Source organism: Notolabrus celidotus, chromosome 7 (genome assembly GCF_009762535.1).
Source record: "Notolabrus celidotus isolate fNotCel1 chromosome 7, fNotCel1.pri, whole genome shotgun sequence".
NCBI lineage: Eukaryota > Metazoa > Chordata > Actinopteri > Labriformes > Labridae > Notolabrus > Notolabrus celidotus.
The window spans coordinates 13,690,021-13,713,373 of record NC_048278.1 but is presented as its reverse complement, the minus strand read 5'-3'; the positions used below and the strand labels follow the sequence as shown (position 1 = coordinate 13,713,373).

At 41.6% G+C, this 23,353-nt stretch overlaps 1 protein-coding gene across 7 annotated transcripts; it reads right to left on the bottom strand.

Annotated features, from left to right (window-relative positions):
• Nucleotides 1-37: 37 nt before the first annotated feature.
• LOC117815987 lies at nt 38-22,945 on the bottom strand. Of its 7 annotated transcripts, XM_034688032.1 has the most exons (9): nt 12,963-13,605; nt 11,995-12,197; nt 11,806-11,903; nt 11,024-11,349; nt 10,820-10,884; nt 10,181-10,338; nt 9,585-10,088; nt 4,590-6,076; nt 38-2,033 (listed from the first exon to the last, which is right to left on the bottom strand). In XM_034688032.1, exons 1-9 carry the CDS (start codon nt 13,092-13,094, stop codon nt 1,353-1,355), a joined length of 3,654 nt encoding a protein of 1,217 aa, XP_034543923.1. In that variant the 5' UTR covers nt 13,095-13,605; the 3' UTR covers nt 38-1,352. The 7 variants fall into 7 exon arrangements, with proteins under 7 accessions (XP_034543923.1, XP_034543920.1, XP_034543921.1 ...); XM_034688029.1 differs by having other exon boundaries at nt 11,995-13,598; XM_034688030.1 differs by lacking the exons at nt 11,806-11,903; nt 11,995-12,197; nt 12,963-13,605 and adding an exon at nt 21,207-22,945.
• Nucleotides 22,946-23,353: the final 408 nt, after the last annotated feature.

The window sequence follows — 23,353 nt, the reverse complement described above, 5'->3', positions numbered from 1 at the left end:
GCTGTGTTAATATATATGAGGGATTTCATAAGGCAGGTTGTTGTTAGCATATTTTATTATACAAAAGTATGTGATAGATATATATACATTACAGTAAGACATCCAAAGAAAGACGTACATGAATAAGAACATCACAGTCAAAGACGATAAAGAGGTTGTGCCTACAGGAGTAATACGTGGTAAAGCATAAGCAAAGGCACGTGGTAGTAGTTTCACACAATGCTAACAGTGCCGTCCTGGAGGATTCTCCACAAAGCTGTATACAGTTGAGATCTCTAGAAATGTTTTGTTTCCACAAGAGTTAAGGCACTAGACCACAAGGTACTTCATAGATGCAGCAGGGTTGAATGTAAGGGAATAAAAGGAATATATCCCACCTCAGTTACATTAGGGGGAAGATACATTTTTAGAATTACATTTTAAACCTGTATTGTAAACATAAATGGAAAGAGAGACTAAATTAGTGAAAATTAATGGTTAAAGACTACGTCAATCAAATAGAAAGCCAAACATTCAAAACCAATTGAATGTTGCTATTAGATGAATTCATTGTCAGGGGTCACTAAATAACAGAATACCTCTACTGCATTATAGGCAGTGGTAGCATTACATTATAAAGAGAAATTCTCTACTAAGGATGTTTACTTTAAAGTAACTATGTCTAGTAGGTCCCTTTTCCACTTTTTTAAATCTACCCAAAATATTTGACTTCAGTTTTTATTCACAAACTACTTACACTTCTTCACCTCGTCTTTCTTCTCCCCTTCATCGCTACACCTTTGGTCTCATACTGTATAACAGCTCCACCTGCACCGCCTCTTTCTCTGCCTCTCGCTCCACGTGGCCTCTCTGTTGACTTTTTCATCAGTAGTATTATGTTTTATAACGGTACACAAAAAAACCCATTTCTTTAAAAAAAAATGTTCACCCCCTCTGACTCCAGTTGTGCTACAGCAGGGGAACATGTTAAGGAGGATGATTGTTGGACAACGAAGCTATCAAAACCAACTGCTACCAAAAGACATGCTGCATGAAGCTTGTACATTCACAAAGAGAGGTCACACCATGATCAAGTGTTTTTGTAGGGGTCACTGTTTCAAAGAAGGTCTCTCTTTCTCTCTGTTTGAGGCGAGCATACCGTCCTCACAACATCAGAACTGACGCGTACTGAGGGGAGAGAGGAAGGGATGATACAGTTGGTTTGTATTAGCAATGTTCCTGCTTTTTTGAAAGGATAACAAAACGTTAAATACAAAACAGAGTAACCAAATATACTTTGTCATCAGTCACTTGAGATACATGTAATCAGCTGAATCCATAGCTTATTGGAAAGTAATGAGTGTTGTTGGCGTTTATAGGACCTTTTCAATCCCACTGCTCCTGTCCTCACTCTTAGCTGCTTGTCCACTCTCAGTAGTGGGCATGTGATTGTGGTGCAGAAACAATATTGAGTCCAAATTCTCAGGTGGAATGTTCGCCCTCTTCCTGTAGATGGATTGCGCTTCCCCCTGCACAAACTCCTGTGCAGCGCTACCCGCAACAGCTGGGGCAGCTAGGTAAGCCCGTGCAACTGTGGCTAACAGAGGAAACTGCACAGCCTTCATCCTCCACCACTGCAGGGGTTCCACTCCCAGTGTAACTCCCTTGTCAGCTTTGAAGACAGACATCTCCACGTCCACAGACTCCTCCACAGAACTCTGCTTGCTCTTGGGAGTAGAGCAGAACAGGTCTCCCAAAAGGAACTCCATCCCAGAGAGCCCACCACCCTGATCTCCCGGTTGTGCCTCCTCACTCTCATCAGGCTCCTCTTCGTCACTCTCTTCTTCTTCTTCATCCTCCATCTCTCTGAAGTTGATTGGGCGTGATTCTTTTAGGCGTTTGCTCCTCCGCAGGAATTCACTGTCTGACTCCTGTGATTCTGGCGAGGGGCTTCTTTTGCCCCGCCTCTGCTTTTTACTTTTGCTTCTCCTGCGGTCCTCCTTCACGATCCTGACGGCCTCTTTCTTCAGCCAATCAAAGGTGGCTTTCTGTTCCTTTAAAATGATTAAAGCAAAACTTTTTAGTTTGAGTTTGAGAGAATCCTTTTTTTAAATCATTATTGTTACTTAGATTACAGTTTCATATTGAGATAATGCAGTTTACACAAGAAATCAAAAAGGCAGGCTAAAAAGTATTCAGTTCTTTCCAAATGACTTCCATTACACATTTACATAAATATATTTCAACTTATAAAAGATGCATCTTAAAAAACTAATCAATATAAAGTATTTATTTTTGATGAGATTGATTAGGAGCCCCCTCCCCTTTCTTTTTGCACCTAATGAGCCATACTGGTGATGTTATAATGCTATAGTACTTTTAATAACAGAGTTATTAGCCCCTGGGGATGGGCAACATAAGCCAAAATACTATTCTGTAATCATTGGCATTTATTCTGCGATTACTCCTAATGGAGCTCTCTGACTAGTGGTGCAACGGATCATCGTTGATCTGTGATCCGTACGGATGCCCCTCCACGGATCGGCACGGACGTGATCTGCGGATTGGTTGATGAAAAAAGTTGCGCGTGTTCCCGTGATGACCGCATGTTCAATCCACACTCACTCGTCGAGTGCAGCGGTAGTCATGGCAAGTGAAGGAGCAGAGGAACTTGAAAAACCTCCTGCATCTTGTGAGTCACATGTATGGGAGCATTTTGGTTTCCCTGTGAAATACAGTGAATGCTGAATGTGCTTGAGCCACGTTATGAAATTCCGTCGCACATCCACCAGAGGCCGTCAATACGCGGGCCGCGGGCCACATCCGGCCGCCTATTTGTGTTATTCCTTCACTGTGTTTTGGTCGGGTCACCTCGTGTTTACTGGGACTTGTCTCCATGTCAACAATACGCAGACAGGCTGTTACTGGGTCACTTAGAGTCCAATGCTGCGAGTGAACTTTCACTTTCGTTTATGGAGCAGTTCGCATATTGGCACTCTGCCAGCTGTAGGACCCTAGAATGCACGAAAACCGTGTGTTCCAAGTTTGCAGCTCAAAGAAAAGTGGACGGTGAAAATCAGCAAATGAAAGAAGAATGGAGTGAAACTTCTGAAGTTCCTCTGCTCCTTCACTTGCCATGCCATGAAATGCAGTGAATGAGGCAGGACTGGGCCCACAGTCAATTTTGAGTTGATGGTTGTTTTCATTTAATGGTCAAAAGATTACAAGTGTTTTACAAAATAAATGGAGGACAAAGTTATATTTGTCTTTTTTTTTTTTTTTTGCTGATCTGAAAAATGATCCGATCCGTGACTCAAAACCGTGATCCGATCCGAACCGTGAGTTTTTTGATCCGTTGCACCCCTATCTCTGACTGCAGGTTTGAAACCACATATTGAGACAACAGCGACTAACAACATTTGTTGTGCTGCAAGTGAAGACAGTAAAAGTTAACACTCCTCAACACACTTGGACGAGGTGCTGCATGTTTACATTTTACGGCCATGCTCAGTCTCTGCAATTTTCTCAGTTTCTGAATCTCTCAGCAATACACACACTTCCAGCGACTGTTGCTAATGTTTTTCCTGTTAGCTACTTGATGCGGTTAGCAAACAGCTTCAAGACGCTCTTTAGCCACTGTTGGGAGGGAATGCCATACGACAACCAGGCACCAGCGTAAAAGATGAAAAGTTATGCATTTAAATTAAGATAATATTCACATTAACTCTTTGAATTTTTTGTAAGGGAATGAATATTCAATTATCCAAAAATCATGTCTCATCCCTATTGGCACCTTTATTATTAATTTTTACATGTCTTGACAAATATAATGAAATTTAATATAAATTAAAGATGCAAGGGGTGATGAACGGGCCCTAACACACCTGTCGCCACCGCCTGCTGTGCAGCGGGATCTGCCCGTTCAACAGCCAATACTTTCCTTCATGCACGTCAGGGTGTAATAAAGGAAGCCAATTAGATTTGTCCTGAAGCTTGTATTAGCTTGTTTGCTGTAGCTGCTCAAATGAGCGTTAGCTCATTTTCCTTTCAGGAATACAGCCACCTGTCTGCTTTTGAGGTCCTCTGTCTGAATTGCAGACTGTAGTTTTAATAATTAATGAATTGGTACATACAAACACTGTTGGAGCTATTTACATTGTTTCATATATTTGATTATTTTTACTTAAATCAATTAATTTATTGTTATTTTTGTATGGTAGTTCTAGGATTAACTTTGATGCCTTTAGTGTTATTAATATATTTTGTTCCTCACTTTTATAGGTTGATAGTTTTGCACCTGGTGTCATGTATATAGACGGGCAGGTAAGATAGGAGGGGCGGACACCGGGGAAGGTGAATAGTTTTTTTACCGGGAGATTTGAAAGCACACAGATGCTACCTATTATGTGAGAGAAGCCCTTTTTTGTTCTTCAATAAACCACCAAAAATACTGCATACTTAGCTGGACATTGGCAACCTTTGGACACTGTGTACGATCCACTCTCCCCATGCCCAGTGACTGGTTTTGATTTGAGTTTTGAGTTTTGTAAAGTTGACAATAGCCACTACAAACGGTAACCTCTGAACAAAGGTGTAGGGAACAGACTCACCTTTTCCTCCATGAATCCCAGCCCATGGAACTGGGGATCAAGGGAACATGCAACACACAGAACTCTGTTGACCACCGGGTTGTCATAACAGCTTATCAAGTTCCGCCTCATCATCCTCTTCACTTCTTTCAGGATAGATGACGAATCCCCTGGCCGTGGCACGAGGTGGCGTGACAGCAGGCCTGTGAGGATTGGTTTGATGAGGGACAAGCGGGGGAATGCTTCCTTCGCCAGAGTTCGACACGCTATGTCCAGAGGTTTGAGAACCAAACACAACTCCTCCAGAACTTTCCATTCAGATCGCAAGGAGGTAAAGCTTGTTGAGGGTGTGCTGGAGGTGGAGTTTGCGTTGCAGCTTCCAGGTGTACTTGATTCTGAGGTAGTGTCTTCTTTATACTCTTCTTTAATCTCCTTTATCGAATCACAGAAAATACTTTTATGTTTGATGAGTATGCTCAGTGCAGGATAGAGCTTATTCCATGTCAGCCTGCTGTGAGCCCACAACTTTAGCTCATCCTGCTCTTCTTTTTTAAGGTTCCGCATCAGGCTGCCTATTTGGTGCTGATTCAGGCTTCTGCTTTGTGTTGGTGGCAGGAAAACAGTTGACAGAATACCTTGGAATTGTTTTAGGGTCTTGGAGATAACACTGTGTGACATCGCTTCTTCGATGCAGCTTTGCACAGCGCTCAAGAAGCATGGCACAGACGGCAGTCCTTCACTAGATGCTGCATGCTCCGAGCCACTCTGTTCCTCTGATGACACAGAGTCGTCCCTCTCTAGAAATGTTGTAGAGTTGGGATGAGAAACGCTTCCAGAAGCCTCTCCACCTTTCCCACATTTTTTTGGCTCAAGTCTCATCGTGTTCCTCCCCTCCCCTCCAAGCAAGAGCAGATTAGGCTTGGAGATTCCCCACTCCTGCGCCATCGCTTTTACTTGAGCCTCCACTGCTAGAGGGCTACAGTCTTTCTCCCCATTCTCTGACACTCTTTGCGTTGCCAGAGCCAGGTTCTGAAAACTAAAATCACTGTCTATGAAATGTGCCCAGAGGGTGAGGTACCTCTCAATGTTGCCCTGCCAATTGTGGAACCAAACATCCACACTCAAAGTAACAAAATAATGAACATCCTTCTCACGGCTGGGAGGTCTCCCACGCCTCCTTGGCTCAAAGTCAATGGGAGCGGTGTAGTCAGTCTCCTCGATTTCGTCCCTTCCAGCTTTCTTTCTTAACAGCTGAGCCAGGCTCATCCTGCCTCTAGTGTGGTGTCCCTTCAGGAGGTTCTCCAGGTGAGAGGTTGAAGGCATCTCCTTGTAGAACGGCAGTAGAGTATGGATCAGCTGTTTAAAGCCCTCCCCTTCCACCAGATTGGGGGGCTGGAGATCCATGATGACGAAGTTGGTGATGGCATTAGTCACATGAACGGACAAAACCAAGGGGAGAGTACTGGCCGGACTGCTGTGAGGCACCACAGACTGAGGGCGCTGTTGAACTGTTGTGGAGAAAAAGAACATTCAATCAGAACAAGGTATTAAAAGCTGACAGAATACATTTAACATTTTATATTATATCATATTGTATATAAAGATGAGCTTTCTGACAGCTTCAGGCTGGAAAAAAGAACACTCTGGTTACTTCAACGTGGCAGGACTCTTAAAGATTTTCCTCAGCAGTGAATATTGGTTGATTGAGCTGTTCACCACTTGAACTTAAGCTATACTTACAGACAACTGAACTATATGACTGAAGTAAACTCTATACAACACCAATCGTTAAATTGTGACTGTTCTCAGGACATTCGATGACTCAAGAGGATAAATCCTACTTGATAAACTTCACTTTCCATCTTGTAAAACTTGATTATCAAGATTTTGATTTGCCCAAAACTTGACTTCATGACATTAGACCTACAAAAAATAATGGAATTCCCATGTTTTTAGTATAATTCTAGGTTGTAGTGCTAATAGATAATGAATAATTAAATTACTAAAATTAGATTTGAAGCATGCTGCTATTGTAAGCATACTTCCCTGATAGCTTTTGCATCAATCTCAGCACACCACTATGGCCAAGTACAGACTCACATTTAGCTGGCATGTCTGCAACTCCTAGTCTAGTTTTAATTTTATAAAAAATTTTTCTGAAGTCCTTAATAGTTGTAAAAATTAGATAAAAAACAGAGTTTGATTGTTTGCAAATACTTTAAACCCTGTATTCTAGGGATGTCCTTAATGTTGTCCTGTATGAGACCCTTGAATCTTGAGTGCATGCAATACTGCTAACTCAACAGACCACCACACGAATCCTCTGATCCACCAACACAAACTGCCTCCACTGTCCCCAAACAAAACTCCACACTACGTGAGATTAGGCTCTCTGCTCTGCAGCCCCGCATCTGTGGAATTCCCTCCCTGACCATCTGAGCTCACCACAGACTCCTGTAAAAAGGGACTCAAGACTTTCCTTTTCTAGAGGGCTTTCTCTTCTTCCTTTCTCTTATAGTTGGTTTTTACTGTTGTTGTTTTTATGATTTGTTTTGTAGCACTTTCGGATTTGCTCTTAATGTAAAATGCGTTACAAATAAACGCATTTTAACGCACGATGTCAAAACGCACCATATTGTAGATCACTTAGGATGTTGTCACGGATTTTATTGAACAGCTCCGAAAAGCCGGTGTCGGAACTGTAGTATCGACACAGCAGGACATACAGTGGATCCAAAAGCTCCAAAAGATGGCAAAAAAACGAATTCTCTACCGCGAAGATTGGCTGGTTGTCCGAAATGATGGACTCAACCACCTCCTCTTTAATCTCTTTGGCCGTGTCTCCCTCGCGTAAACATTCACCCTCCGTTTTAGAGTCTAGAGTTTGGTGTCTCGCCCATGGTTTCGCAGCAGCAGCATGTTCCTCTGCCCCCTTAGTGAACGTGTCGTATTCCGTTGCATGTTTGGTTTTTAAATGTCGTCTCAAATTTGTGGTATTGAAGCTACCTCTAGTGCTACCGCCACGCGGAACGCCAGAATTGCATATATTGCAAGTGGCCTTTGGGCTGTCTTTACTTTCTAACTGAAAGAAATTCCACACCACAGACATTTTTGCCAGTGTGTTAGTAATGCACGCGCCTTTGCGTTCTGCCGCAAATTGTGTCTATTTTACGACGGCTGACGGGACTGATCGAGATGAGACGACTGGCCCAAATAACCGAGCCCCCATCAGCTACAAACTGATCACTACATCCATACAATAACCGACAGAAGATAGTGCAAAGACAACATATCTAATGCTGAAACTGAAAACTTTAATGAAAAATGTATTTTTATTTTAAATTTGATTCCAGTAACACGTTTCATACAGTTGGGACCATGGTCGGGACAGGGGCATGTTTACCACTGCGTTACCTATTTTTTAAATAACACTATGTCAATCCTTGGGGACCAATGAGACCAATTTCTGGAGTTTTGAAAGTGAAATCTTGCCCCTTTCTTGCCCGAAACAGGAATTTAACTGCTTAATATTTTAAGGTCTCCCTTGTCTTTGTTTTCATTTCATGATGCCCCAGATGTTTTGGATGGGTATCAAGTCTGGGCTGCAGATAGGCTAGGGAGCCATGATCTTACATTGTGTGCAGAACGATGAATGGACTGTATTTTACATAGAGTTTTTCTTTTTCTTTTACATTACAAGTCACATTCATACACTGATGGCAAAGGCTACTATGTGAAAAGCCCTTCAGTAATGACTGATGCCATTTACACACTGTTGGCACAGCCACCAGGGCAGTTTGGGGCAAAGAATCTTGCCCAAGGACACTTTGGCATGTAGATATCTTCCATGTCCTTAGGGTTGCTGGTCTGGAGGATGACTAAATTTAACATTTAAAGACTTGGATAAACTTGTTTTACATTGGGTTCAGGCCCAGAGAAGCTACCAGTGTTTCTGGATCACGTTTAAGCCTGGTTTCCCTTTGCACGGTACAGATCTAACCAGCATTAGTGGATGTAGCAGTGAACTGTGTTCACATACAAAGATTTTAGAACCCTTGCACTGAGTTCCACTGCAAAATCATGACTGCTTTTAATGAATTTCCACATGATGCCCCCAAAATCATAGCCATCCAGTATTGGTTTTGTCCCTGTTGTCCTGGGATTTCTCCACAATCTCTGAATCTTTTAATGATGTTCGTGCTGAAGGTGATGAAACCCCAAAATTATTTTCAAGTTAATGCTTAAATTGTTGAACTGTCCGCTGATGTAGGGTCTCAGTGTTGTGCACCTCCTCCTAGCTTTACTTCTGAGAGGCTCAGTCTTTCTGGAATACCCTTTTAAAACCAAGTTTGGTACTAACCTGTTGTTAATCAACATAATTGGTCTGGAGATTTTCCTCCAAGTATTTCCAGTGTTGTGTGTGTTTTTTCTTTAATGCTGATGGCATCAAATTTAATTTTTCAGTTTCAATATTTTGCTGTCTTATCACAATTTTTTTTTAAATATATATAGAGTTTGAATGATTTTTCAAACCATCTGTATCTGTATGTTGTTGTTTTTTCAACATTTTATGCAATGTTCAAGCTTTTTCAGAACTGGGGTCATACATTGTAAAACAGACTACACAAATCATAAAGCAAGGAGAAGTTGGAGTAGACAAAAAATGAATAAACAAACTCAATGTTCAGAAACAGGAAATGCAGATGACTAAAATTGTCACTTAAACGTAATATTCAGATACTGATTTAACTGGTTTAACTTGAAGCTAACATACTTTCATATAGAGGTTTCCAATATTTGTTTAAACTATTGGCTTGTTGATTTTTTTATGACCTGTCTCACTGCCTCATTCATCCACTATGTGATTGTGACTTTACTACACTGTTGAATTAAAGTTATTATTGGACATTACTGCCCCTCTATTCAAGCTGTAGTTGATCTAGGAGTTTTAATTTGTATTGAATAAAAATAGCCTCCAAATAAACTTTATTATGTTATTTAGACAGTGACTGTTACCTGTGGTCTGAAGACTCCGCTCCTTGGTAGTATCACGTGGTCTGATGTGGTGTTTACTGGTCAGATGGTTTTGTAGATCTTGTGCACCTCCACCACAGCCCACACGTTCCCCGCACAGCTTACACACTGCAGCGTTACGGTCTAAGGGCCGACCGGCTGGGTCCGGCTCTAACCCAAAGAAGTACCAGGGGCTTAGCTGTGAAACATTTGGATTACTCAGCAGTTTCTCAGTTCCAGGGAGAAATTCATACTTTTCCCCGGGGTGAAAGCTTGGGGATGGGGAGGAGGAGTGCAAGGCAGATCCCGAGGCCATGTCCAAATCACAAGCTGGATCTGTATTTGACATCGTTGTCACATCGCTGATGACAGGCATGGGGCTCTGTGATTGGCTGTGGTCTGACCAAAGAGAGGAGCTACTGGGCTCTGGGAGGGTAACCAATTGGATGTCCTGCAGGAGACGCAGAACTGTCTCCTTGTCACCGTATTCACATTTGATGTTGTCACCTGAAATTCCCCATGGAAAGAGATGACATTAAATTTAAATCTGATCCACTAGCTGACAAAATACAATTTCATGAGCCAGAGAGTGAACTCACCCATCCCTAGACCCAACAAGGTGGCGTAATCCTTGCCAATCCAGACCTTTAGTTCAGCTCCCTCGATGATGGGCTGGGAAACCTTGTAATAGACATGGCGGTAAAACTGGAAGATGACAAGATTGTGCTCCTCCTCACTACTTGTATAAGTCACATACCTGAGACAAAACACATATGTCACTGTGAGCAGAAAAGTCAATCAATCAATCAATCTTTATTGGTATAGCGCCAAATCACAACAAACGCTATCTCAAGACGCTTTTAAAAAATAGCAGGACTAGACCGAACTCTGTTAAATTATTGTCAAAGACCCAACATCAAGACAGGATACGATCCGTTCCGCCCTTACTGACGGAACTCAACCGTATTTCATCTTAATCCACCATGAGCATTGCACATTGCAGTATTTAGCAGAAGCAGACTCATGTTAGACAGCCATCTGCTTCGACCGAGTTGGGGTTGGAAAGAGGGATAGAGGAGAATCAGAGATAGAGCGATGATAGTGATAGTAAAAGTGAAAGTGCTAATGTCTTACAGACACGTATGTTGAATAACCAGTTCTAAAGAAGGATTAAGGCAAAAGATAAAAAACAGTGCTCTCACAGGGAAACATTACAAGAATCATTATGAAGTGCCCACCTCATCCAGTTCGACTTGTTTTCATCAGAAGCATCCACATAGACAAAAGCAGCATCATCTCGAATCTGGAAATGGGAGCAATGAGTATGTCAACTATTGTATGACCACATTTATCTATCATTCCTGTTGGTTATCAAGCTAAGTCACATCATAGATCCAAACACAGTTCTAAACGTTAGTGCAGCACAGTATAAGTCCACTTACAGCCCAGGCGTATTTGAGGTTGGTCGGCATTTGTCCTCTGCACAAATCCCCCACATAAGGTCCAAACATGACTCCCTGCTGAAGGTGACACCTGGCAAACACCTTCAACTCTTCCCTGTGTTCCTCCCCAGAGGAACCAGATATTCCAATCCCAACTTCCTTGCACAAGCTGAGGCAAGATGGCAGAGACAGCACTGCCCGAGAGGGGCCGCCGTGGAGCCAGGGCTCTCCAGGAGGCAGCACAGCATCTGGAACGTAGCTCTGGTTTGAAGTTGTGTGTAGAAACGGGAAGTCGTCGAGGAATTCTTCATGATTTGAATCCAAACCTTGAGAGGCAAAAGTGGAGAAAGAGTTTTGTCAAATATGGAATTACGGTGAGATATTATGGTCAACAATCAAGTGAAGATTCATTATCATGACATGGATGTTTTTTTATTGTTTCGTTGGCTTGGGTAAAACTGAAGACAGAAAAAAGAAAAGATAGATTTTTTGGCAGATTTAACTCCCCTAAAGTGTGATTGTATTGAAAATATTAGACATTTGCATTTTTCATGGCATAGACAGAAGCTTCAGTTCTTAATGATTTTTATTTTGTTTCCCACCACAGAAATGTTTTGTTTTTTATAAGTTTCTTGTGTCGCATTGATTTATGTAAACTCTCTTGCTGCATTTTTCTTCTCAGCCTGTAAGTACTCATATAATGAGTTGACTGCAGTGGTATTGGAGAATGGGTGTGCTTGAGTGAGCTTCTGTTAGGTGTGCCCTATAGTCCGGTGGTAGACCTGCTGAAGCAGCTGAATCGCTCTTTGGCAAAATCTTTCTCCACTTCTTACTGCTCCCAAGTGATGATGTCGGCTGACTTTGAAGGGTGCTTACAACCCTGGTGAAAAAAGTTATATTTTCTTCATTACAGCAGGTGTAACAGGATATTATTAAATTAAAATGGCATCAAGTGAATCAACTCATCCTACCTGTGTACGATGACAGGAATAATCATTCTCCCCTCTAGTCCTGCGTTACACAGGTGGTGCAGGGGTGTGTTTCTAATACAGTGATTTGTATATATGACTGAAGTGCCTGCTTCTTTGCACAAACGGGAAAGCATTGAGCCCAGGTAATTGACCCCGAGGGGGTTGTTGTTGTACCATACTTCATTCGAGATCTCCTTTTTTGGCTGCAAGTAAAGGGCAGCTGCGTTGGATGGGAGCTTGCTTAGGTACTTTATAAGAGAAGTAACAGGACAGAATTCATTGCCTGGCTTTTCATACATAAAGCATTGGTCCTTTTTGTTATAAAACTTTGTCTCATCCCCAAAGGATAGAGTGCAGTATTTAAGTCCCTTTGCATCTTGTCTGACAACGAAGGAATCAGGCTTTAGATTCCGATTGGCCTGCTTCCCTCTGCGGCCAAAATAGATTTGTATGTCGAACCAGACTTTGTTCAGAAGACCCCTTGGATTGCGGCTGTCCATCACATATGAGTGTCTGAGGATGCGGATATCATCAGGAGTCAATGATGGATGGTGTTGTGCTCTGTCTCGACCAGATTGCCTAATTCTCTTGAGCATTCCCAAGAAGACCTTGTTGGCTGAGGTGAATTCAACATCTCTCATAATACACATGGGGCGGCAGACAGGAGGCTCTTTGAAATAACGGTTAAGTCCAGCCCTCAAAGCGACATAACTAGCAATCCCATACATGTCTCCTTTGCTGGTTCGTACTGATCCATAAAACTGTCTCAGCATCCCATTCAGCTCAGTCTTCTCCACAGTTTTCAGGTCCACCTGGAGCCCCTGGGACTCCAGCCAGCCAAGAAATATGCTCACAGCCCATGTTGTTTGCTTCCTTGTAAGCTTACTTATTTCAGATCTGCTGAGTTCAAGTTCATCCAGTTCCAAGTCTGAAACAATTGCATGTCTAGAAGTGTCACTGGAATTTACCTCACCCTCCACCTCTTCTTCTGACTCTTCTTCTTTCAGAATTATCCCATCTGTAATTTCTGTATCCACAAAGTCAAAATGCTCTCGAGAATCTCTCAGGTCTGCATTCATAATGTCAGCCATTAGCTCCATTGGCTGTTCTTGCTGTAGCTTTGCATTTAATGTGAAATGAAGCGAAGGATTTGGTCATTGAGACAAAGCGGAGTGATACCGTACAAGCGGTTAGGTTACGGTGCTATATGCTGATTATACCACGGACATGATCAGCTGTGAGGGCAGCTTAGAAAACGATACTTTAAAAAGGTAAAGATGGCGGCTCTAACTCCCTTATCGTCGGCCCAACCGCACGTCTGACGTTATTTGCGACATATTGTTCCGACATGACAGCACCAAAATAACCCAAACCGAAAGCTATTCTGTGAATATTTCCAAATGCTGCTGTCAGCTTCTTAAAATGGACTGCCTGAGTGACTGTTGAGAGATACCATGGCAACATTGGTATGTGACTGCCGTAAAAAGACTTCAACCGCTGGCAGGTTGTTATATCTGCGCATGCGTATACACATCTTTGGGATTGCAGTTGTTTGGTATTGCGAAAATTGAAATTATGCAGAGAAGCAGAGTGACATGAAAATAATACCATTGAATGACAGAAATAATTTGTCAATCGAAAGACACCTGTTGAGGATGTAAAACAGATTTGCTTGGGAACTTAGTGTAACTCAAACAAACAAATAATAACACAATATCAGGACTATACACTCAGTGTCAGCTACAATATCAATACATAGTGGTCGCCAATTGTCACATTAATTGATCAGACACGTTAAGTATGTGCTAGTTAAGGCAGTATACCACTTAGTTATACAACCTATACACCACGTGGTCCGTGCTTTATAGAGTGATATACCCTCATAGTGCATATCAGCTATTCAATCACAAGACCAGGGTCTATTTTTTCATATGTTTCTCCCTCCTGTTGCAATGCACCTTTATAAATCGTGCCTAACTAAAGTTGCATTTGTAAAATTATATGTATCGTTTAAGGTGTTGATGCATAGCAGTGCAATATTACTAAATTTCTATGCACACTTTGGATGAGCACCCCTGGAAACCTGGGGAAAGCCCCGAATACAGTAGTAAATCACCTGGAAACCCACACAAAGCTCCAGATGTCGTGGAAGGAGTGGGCTCAAAAAAATCTGCACGGTGTCGACGTCTCAGATGACTTCTTAAATTTGTGGTATTTCCACCCTTTGAAAGCACTACTTTTCGGCATAAACGGCAAACGGCCTCGCGAGAATTCAATGGTTGTCCCTTTTCGTCCGCCTTTAAGCCAAAATACATCCACACGATAGATTTGCCCTTGGGTTTACTGATAAGATCCATGTTTCTGTGGAGTGGCTCTTTTCTATTTTCCTGCAGGCTGTCCGCTAGCTGCTGCAGCACGGTTTCGAGAGTTTAGGATGATAGGAAAAAAACATATCCCTTTAGACTCTTCTTCGTTGGTTTAAATGGCGGTAGGCATCCACAGTGTTGCATTACTGCCAACTGCTGGACTGACTTCTTAATTTCTCCAGACTTATTTCTCCAGAAGAGAAGAGAAGAGAAGAGAAGAGAAGATAAGAGAAGAGAAGAGAAGAGAAGAGAAGAGAAGAGAAGAGAAGAGAAGAGAAGAGAATGTGACTGATCAAATACATGTGCAATACTTGATTTCCGGTGTAATACCTCAATAACCATGTGCAATATTGTAGTTTATTCCATAGTATATTTTATCATTATATTCATCTACTACATGTGCACTCTGGCTTAGGCTAATTTAACTTATTTAATGTATTTAAAAGTACTTCTATACCTTTCTTTGTACAGATATTATTTTTATTTTTATTTAGAATTTTTGGATTTGTGTTAAGGTTTCTATATTTATTGCCATTACTGTCTTGTTGTGTCCTTACTGTCTTGTTGTTAAGTACCAGTGTTCCATTCACCACGTCAAATTCCTTGTGTGTGCAAGCTCACTTGGCAATAAAGCTTTCTTGAATCTTGAATCTCGAATCTTGAATCTTGAATCTTGAATCTTTTACTCTTTCTGACAACCCCGTCTTGCACTGTTTTTGTTACTGACATGTTGACTGTTGAGTATTGTTTGTCTGTTTGATAGTGTTGTGTTGTTTATCGACAAGCTGGAACACTACAAACCAAATTGCCCTCTAGGATTAATAAAGTTCTCTGAATCTGAATCTGAATCTGACTAACCTCTCGACTTCGGCTATGAAAAAACAGAAGCAGCTCTCAGCAGCTCCAATTCCTCCTCTGTACGAAAAACTTTCTCTCTGCATCAACAATACTTTTTAATCCTTCAGATTTCCTATTAGTTTTGCAGAACCATTAATCACCATAGCCAAAAAGGCAAATAACCCAATATAGTGTACAACAATAATACTGCTCTTCATGTAACTTTCTTGGCAGCCTATTTATCCTTTTCTGATATGTCAGAGGATATGTCAGACGAAGCAGTTCAAACTAGTCAGTGGATCTGGATGAGGAGGAGTAATATCAGTTGGGGGCCAAACTGATTTAGGGAAATATTAATTAGGGGGGAGGTAGAGCACACAGCCTAGGCCTGCAGGGATGAGTAGTCTCATCTTGGCTCTGCCTCCCCTGTCTTTTAATATCTAGCTGCAGACTCTTCTCGTTGTGTGTTGGGTGGTGGGTTCTGCTATGGCACAAGGGTGGGCGGTCCGAAAGAAGACGTGTTAAAGTGCCCTCTTGGATTCCACTGTAATAGATAAAACATTAGAAATGGCCCTCTCCGGTGCCCTTTCAGAGGATAATGCATGAAAAAGTGACCTCTAGATGCCCCACTTATGTCTAAAACATAGAAAAAGTGCCCTCTTGGTGCCGCTAAAATGTATAAAATGTTGAAGAAGTGACCTCTGGATGCTCCTAAAATGTATAAAACCTAGAAAAAGTGCCCTCTTGGTGCCGCTAAAATGTATAAAACGTAGAAAAAGTGAGCTCTGGATGCCCCTAAAATTTCTGAAACATATTTCTGTGTCTGGAAGAATGTGTTCTAATAAGGCTTGTGCAAGAATAGATCTTTTTTACCCTATTCTTAACTTAAACACCCAAAGAATCTCAGGTGGCACAACCAGATATTTGTCAAAATATACATACTTTCCAATTATCTACTAAGTGAAACTTTTTGCAAGTATCCCTTAGAGCAGGGGGGTTGTGAGATGCCTTCCAGACTGTTTTATTGTTTTAAAGTTATCAAAAAATAGTACATTCTACCAATTATAGTAAATAATATTGACAAAATAGTAGCTAAACTTGAAATAAAATCGCCTTTCTTTTTCCCAGATGACTCCTACGTTTAGGATTAGTGAATAGTTAATCATCAAAAACATCAGCAGCAGCAGGTTAATTCATAATAGCACAGGAAACAAAGCCACATGCTCATATAGGTAGGCTAATTTTCTGAAGACCAGTCACATTAAATTACTTAGAGGGACAGTGGGGGTCGCAAGTCTTTGGCACCTATATTTTGGGGGTCATGGGCTGAAAAGTTTGGGAACCCCTGCCCTTAGAGTGTTTACAGTGCTTTAAAAATGTTTATTTTGTCAGTGTATTTTTCATTTACAATATCTTAGGATTATTGCGTTCCATTGGCCAGGTATTCAGCATCTCTAACCTCTGATTTTACATTTAAAGACAGAAGAGTAATGATAAAAATACACAAATAAAAGGCATTCACTACAAATGTTAATATCATTATAATCAGCAACCATTTGTACAACTGCTTTAACATGGATATTTTACATGGTTGCACCACCTGTTGTTTCGCAGTTGCCACTTGACAACATTAGTAATCACAGGAAATATGTTTCATAATTGCATTTTTAGTGACTACAGAATAGAGTTTTAGTGAACATTCTTACTAAAATAAAAATACATTTTTAGTTATATTAGTTGAATTGCTGTGCACATGTGCACAGAAATTAAATCTCAGTTTCTTCCCTTCTTAGTCTGGGATTCATTTGACTTATTTCAAGGACTGTCATGTCTTGTATTTTTCTAAAAGGTGGTTAATATTATCTTGTTCTATGTTTGTTTGAAATATTTAGTGCCCCAAATATGTAATACCAGCTTGGTTCAGACACTACTGAAAAATGTTCAGATCAATGTGAGAACTTAGCTCACTTTAACTTGACTACAGAGTTAGCCTCCAAATCAGTACTTTGTCTCAAGTCATTGGTTCCTAAAGTAATATAACTCGCTGTTGACATACGATGCAGGGTAGAGAGGCATGATGTGGGTCCAAGGCGTATTGATGAACAGGTCACAGCGGCTATGCATGAACTGAGCAGCCATGCACTGGAAGGTGAGGCTGATCATTAAGAGTGAGGAAGTTAAGCCATTACGTATCTGGCAAGGGGAGTGATGGTCAGGTACTTAACTCATACAGATTAACACAGATTAATGTGCCATATACCCTTAACATCTTCGGGGAAGCTGTCACTAGATCTAAATCAGAGGAATGGATTAAGGCAATAGGAGAGGAAAGTAGACACCTTGCTCAAGGGTGAGAAAGCAGTGGGGATAGACAGGAATGCAATGGATAACAATGTAAATGGGTCTGATAAAAGCACTTTATGAGGCCAAGGGATATAGTCAAGTTATAAATTGACATTTGCTCCTACTGTTAAGCTAGTAGCTGGTTGTGCATGCAAAAAGCAGTGTAGGAAAATTGCGAGATGTACAGTGGGGCAAAAAAGTATTAAGTCAGCCACTGATTTTGCAAGTTCTCCTACTTAGAAAGATGAGAGAGGTCTTTAATTTTCATCAGAGTTACACTTCAACTATGAGAGACAAAATGAGAAAAAAATCCAGGAAATTACATTGTAGGATTTTTAAAGAATTTATTTGTAAATTATGGTGGAAAATAAGTATTTGGTCACCCACAAACAATCAAGATTTCTGGCTCTCACAGACCTGTAACTTCTTCTTTAAGAAGCTCTTCTGTCCTCCACTCGTTACCTGTATTAATGGCACCTGTTTGAACTCATTATCTGTATAAAAGACACCTGTCCACAGCCTCAAACAGTCAGACTCCAAACTCAACCATGGCCAAGACCAAAGAGCTGTCCAAGGACACCAGGAAGAAAATTGTGGACCTGGGAAGAGTGAATTTACAATAGGCAAGCAGGTTGGTGTGAATAAATCAACTGTGGGAGCAATTGTAAGAAAATGGAAGACATACAAGACCATTGATAATCTCCCTCGATCTGGGGCAAGATCTCATCCTGTGGGGTCAAAATGATCATGAGAACGGTGAGCAAAATTCCCAGAACTACAGGGAGGGACCTGATGAATGACCTGCAGAGAGCTGGGACCAAAGTAACAAAGGCTACCATCAGTAACACACTACGCCGAGAGGGACTCAAATCCTGCAGCGCCAGGCGTGTCCCCCCTGCTTAAGTCAGTACATGTCCAGGCCCATCTGAAGTTTGCCAGAGAGCATATGGATGATCCAGAAGAGGATTGGGAGAATATCATGTGGTCAGATGAAACCAAAATAGAACTTTTTGGTAAAAACTCAACTCGTCGTGTTTGGAGGAAGAAGAATGCTGAGTTTCATCCCAAGAACACCATACCTACTGTGAAGCATGGGGGTGGAAACCTCATGCTTTGGGGCTGTTTTTCTGCAAAGGGGACAGAACGACTGATCCGTGTTAAGGGAAGACTGAACGGGCCATGTATCCTGAGATTTTAAGCCAAAACCTCCTTCCATCAGTGGGAGCATTGAAGATGGAACGTGGCCGGGTCTTCCAGCATGACAATGATCCCAACACACCCCTCGGGCAACGAAGGAATGGCTCCGTAAAAAGCATTTCAAGGTCCTGGAGTGGCCTAGCCAGTCTCCAGACCTCAACCCCATAGAAAATTTGTGGGAGGAGTTGAAAGTCTGTGTTGCCCAGTGACAGCCCCAAAACATCACTGCTCTAGAGGAGATCTGCATGGAGGAATGGGCCAAAATACCAGCTACAGCGTGTGCAAACCTGGTGAAGACTTACAGGAAACATTTGACCTCTGTCATTGCCAACAAAGGTTATGTTACAAAGTATTGAGTTGAACTTTTGTTATTGACCAAATACTTATTTTCCACCATAATTTACAAATAAATTCTTTAAAAATCCTACAATGTGATTTCCTGGATTTTTTTTTCTCATTTTGTCTTTCATTGTTGAAGTGTACCTCTGATGAAAATGACTGACCTCTCTCATCTTTCTAAGTGGGAGAACTTGCAAAATCAGGGGCTGACTAAATTCTTTTTTGCCCCACTGTACTGTACATGTAACAACCAGAGTGAAATGAAGTGAAAGTTGGTGTCTAAGCTGGAAAAGTCGCTAAAATAATCAGGGAAATTGTAACGAGATGCTGCATGAGTATTTGACTGGCAACTGTGCAAAATCCTGATGATCATGACCTTGTTTTTTATTTAGACTAGAATGTCAAATGTGTGAAAAAGTCACAGAAGAGATATTTGAAATAGACCCCCAAGATTGTTAACCTAGAGAGACCCCTAGTGACCAAAAACTCAACTACAGAAAAGATGCAGAAAAGATAAGTATGGTTCTAAAATACAGAGGCAGTATGTTGACTCATTTCTATGACTACATGTGTAAGATCAGATCAGTATTGTAGTGAGAAAACTTGCTCAGTACTGATCCAACAGAAGAGCAATGGACAATTGTAAAACTTGGCGAGATATCTGATTGAGTGAGACGAAGCTGCGTAAGAGACAACATGAAAATAAGAAGCTTGCAGTGCAGACTTGCAAGTTAAAGTAGCCGACAGATGCAGTTTTACTTGTAACCATGTAAACTCTAAAGCAAGTGGTTCCTTTGTTTCTTGAAAAATACCGAAAGCAACCCACTGTTGCATAATCCACTTGTGAAGTAGTACATTTCATTAGCTGCAACCCTACATGAGTGTTTTGTCTGGTACAACTATTAGAGAGAACTGATTGATGTCAGTGCCAAGGTTTAAAAGCTTTTGGTATAGAGTCCTGTAGACAGCCATAGGTGTAATCATGATGATAACAGTATTACTTGTCAGGTCAACTGTAAACAAAGAAAGTAAGGATTATTACCAAGCGGCAGACTCTGGTCTCAAAATATGAAGCCCATGCGGAAGTGTTATAAACTGCAGTTCATTGAGCGTCTGCTTGAGGCTGGCTGCAGAAACACCGGAAACCACATACACACCAATTCAAAAAGACAATCTTTGCAGCAATAATTAAAATGTTTACAGCTCAGTTCAAAAAACGTCTTCCGTCTGAAGAGCTCATTTCTCTATCGGCACACACTGCACAGGGGGTGAATTTATAACGCGACAGTGCAGAAGATATCAAGATTACAAGTTTTGCCCATTTAATGACTGACTTGACTGACAGGCAGGAACACTGTAGCTGTTGGCTTGGAGGCTCTAAGCCTGCCTCTTTACCTCACACTAGCTCGAAAGCAGTTAGGTTGAGTTCAATATTTCCAGTATGGCTCCCGACGACGATTGGCTTCAAAACAGTGCTCAGGAACAGATGGGATACGTCAGGGATACTATGTCCATTATTTATACAATCTATTGTCATTGAAAACATATCAGAGTATTTCAGATGTGATGACAAAACCTGCAACAGAAATTAAGTTGATTCATATCTCTTATAGAGATGAGCATGTGTTAATATTTAGGACTTAAGGAGTTGTAGATGCTGAGTGATGGACAGTGGACACAGACACTAATATGCACTGAAATAGTATGTCATGTGTGTATGTGTGTCAGTAACATGTCTTCCTCCACTGGCTTCCAGCACTGTTCACATCGCATTCAGAACCCTGCTATTTGTTAAAAAACAGTAACAAAACAGCCCCTGCCTACCTGGAATCTCTAATCCAGGTCTACACTCCTTCCCTCCCTCTATACTCTGCCAATGAAATGTGCCCAAATTCTGTCATTTCTAATTCTTCTTCAGTTTAGTTTGGGTATGCACACCAGAATCACCCAGCAGTTTGACCCTTTCAGTATCCCTGCAATAAATGGCACAATGTATAGTGAGCGGGTTGTGAAAGAGGAGGGACCCCTTTAGAGTGACACACAGGGGTCCTGATCACCCTGAAAAAGTTCCAATCAGCAGATATAACCCGCTTCCCATACATAAACCCAGCAATTTACAGATGCACTCACCAGCTTTACTACCGTTGTTTGGACTGCAGGACTGGATCTTTCTGCCCTCCTCCTTGTCAGAAGTGGTTGGGATCCCGTAGTTCCTCAAGCTGCTCTCACATTTGTGCCCGGTGACTGTCATTATCTCCCGACTCTCAAGACCAGCCTGAGAGAGCAGTTGAATGGCTGTGCTCTTCAAGCTGTGGTTAGTGTATCTCCTGGAAAGCCCGGCTGTCTGGCTGATTTCAGGTAACAATTTCCCCAAAAAATTGTGCCCCATGGGCTCACGAGAGTACCACACTATTTGTTTGTTGAGTACCTGTTGGTCTATCTTGAGTGGGTGAAGGAAAAAAGCTTTGGCACCAGGGGGGGAACGGGCCACATACTTTTTAAAGCAGGCAACAGGGCAGCTGGGGTTTCCAGGCTCTGCATAGATGCACCCTCTGTAGTTTTCTTTACATGGGTCTTTTGCATCTTTGTGGTTGACAGTGTTATGAGAAAGTGAAATGTACTCATTCCCTTTCTCGTCTCTGTTCAAAATAAAGGAGTCTCTTTTCAGTTCTCGTATACCTTCTCTGCTTCGCCATGTCAGATGCAGCTGTACTTCAAACCACACTTTCCGGACAAGTCCAGTTGCTGTGTGTGGAGACAGCACGTCAGAGGACCGGATGAGCTGCAGATCTGCAGCTGAGATAGAGGGGTGATGGTTGACATCTTGTCCGTTTTTGCGAAGGCTTTTTATAACAGATTGAAAAACCAAGTTGCTCGACTTGAATGTTGGAGAACTCATTATATTGAACACTGAGAAATATCGACATATCCCAGCCCTTATGGCTATGTAACTGGCAACTGAGTAGGTTTTTCCGTTGGTGTTTTGAACAGATGCATAGAATGACCTCAGCGCCTGGTTGAGGTCTTCTTCCTTATAGCTGTCAATGTCTGTTGACATCTTCTTTTCATTCATCCAGTCATTTAACACTGACATGGCCCAAACCGTATTCCGCTTTGTGTTTGCTTCATGTCTGCTTTCTTCGAGTTGGTCGACTTCTCTGTCACTCAGTTCCTTGTGTCTTTTAACCTCCTTTGCTGGTTCTGTGCCTTTATCCTCTTCTCTTTTAATTTTCATGGTAGTTGGTTGTTCAGTCACAGGATCTAAAGGATCGAGCTCTTTGAAGAAATCAAAAGTGATATTCAAAATGTTCTCCAAGTTCTCCATGACGGAAACTAAAGGTTTCACCACAAGGCCAACAGGCAGAGATGAAATCCTCTGGACTCCTCTCCGCGGATTGATTTGATGTGACGTGTGGGATCAGGTTGCGTCCTAAGCAATGCTCTGTTGCTCATAGCAACGATGTGTTATAGAGGAATAGCATACTTCTGAATTCCTGCCAATCTGAATCGTGTATTTAACACAGCTTTGTAATAAAGGCAGATGCAAAGTTGTTCCTGTTTAGACCGTTTACATGCTGTCTCTGCCTTCTTCACGCCATGTTTACTTTTGCCATGTTTCCATATTTCCTCCCACTGTTCCTCCTCGCAGCACCCTTCACGCTCTCCTTACTTACTGACACTCCGTGAACTCGGTCTCGTGGAGGTGCCGAAACATTAAATGCCACAGAAAACCTCTCAGTGTGGGCTGTCAGGGGGTAGTTGAGCCTTTAAACAGCGATTCTGCACCGGTACTGACAACAAACGGGACCACAACATTACCTGGCCGACCATGCGTAACACTGTTTTTCGTCCGTCATTGAACCCGCTATGTATTTAAAGGTTCCGGTTATGACATACGCAAACTCAAACGGCATTTACTACGATAAAGAAAAATGTTCCATACAGATGTCAAATTCTAAAATCATCTGCTTGAACATTCTCTTAACTTAAAATGTGTACACGTGTTTATTTTATTGTGAAGTGTTTTCTATTTATATAACCACAGATAACGACATATCACTGCGACGGTATAATAAGGTTGCCAGGTCCTTCCACCTACATACACTTACATAATGATATACTGTCAGTTTAACATGTTATCAGAAACGAACAAAAAAATCCCAGACTTTTGCCAATAAAGACCTCGAATGTCATGCATTTTATGCTCGAGGCACTACCTAGCACATGGAGCCTTTATCAAAATCTAGTTTTAACATCATTTAACAGATTTTGCAATA

Coding starts and splice junctions, on each gene's coding strand:
- LOC117815987 (XM_034688029.1), bottom strand. CDS start 13,094: ATGGAGCTAATGGCTGACATTATGAATGCAGACCTGAGAGATTCTCGA. Junction 10,885..11,023: donor ACCTCAAATACGCCTGGGCT/GTAAGTGGACTT, acceptor TCCCATTTCCAG/ATTCGAGATGATGCTGCTTT. Junction 2,034..4,589: donor TGGGATTCATGGAGGAAAAG/GTGAGTCTGTTC, acceptor ATCATTTTAAAG/GAACAGAAAGCCACCTTTGA.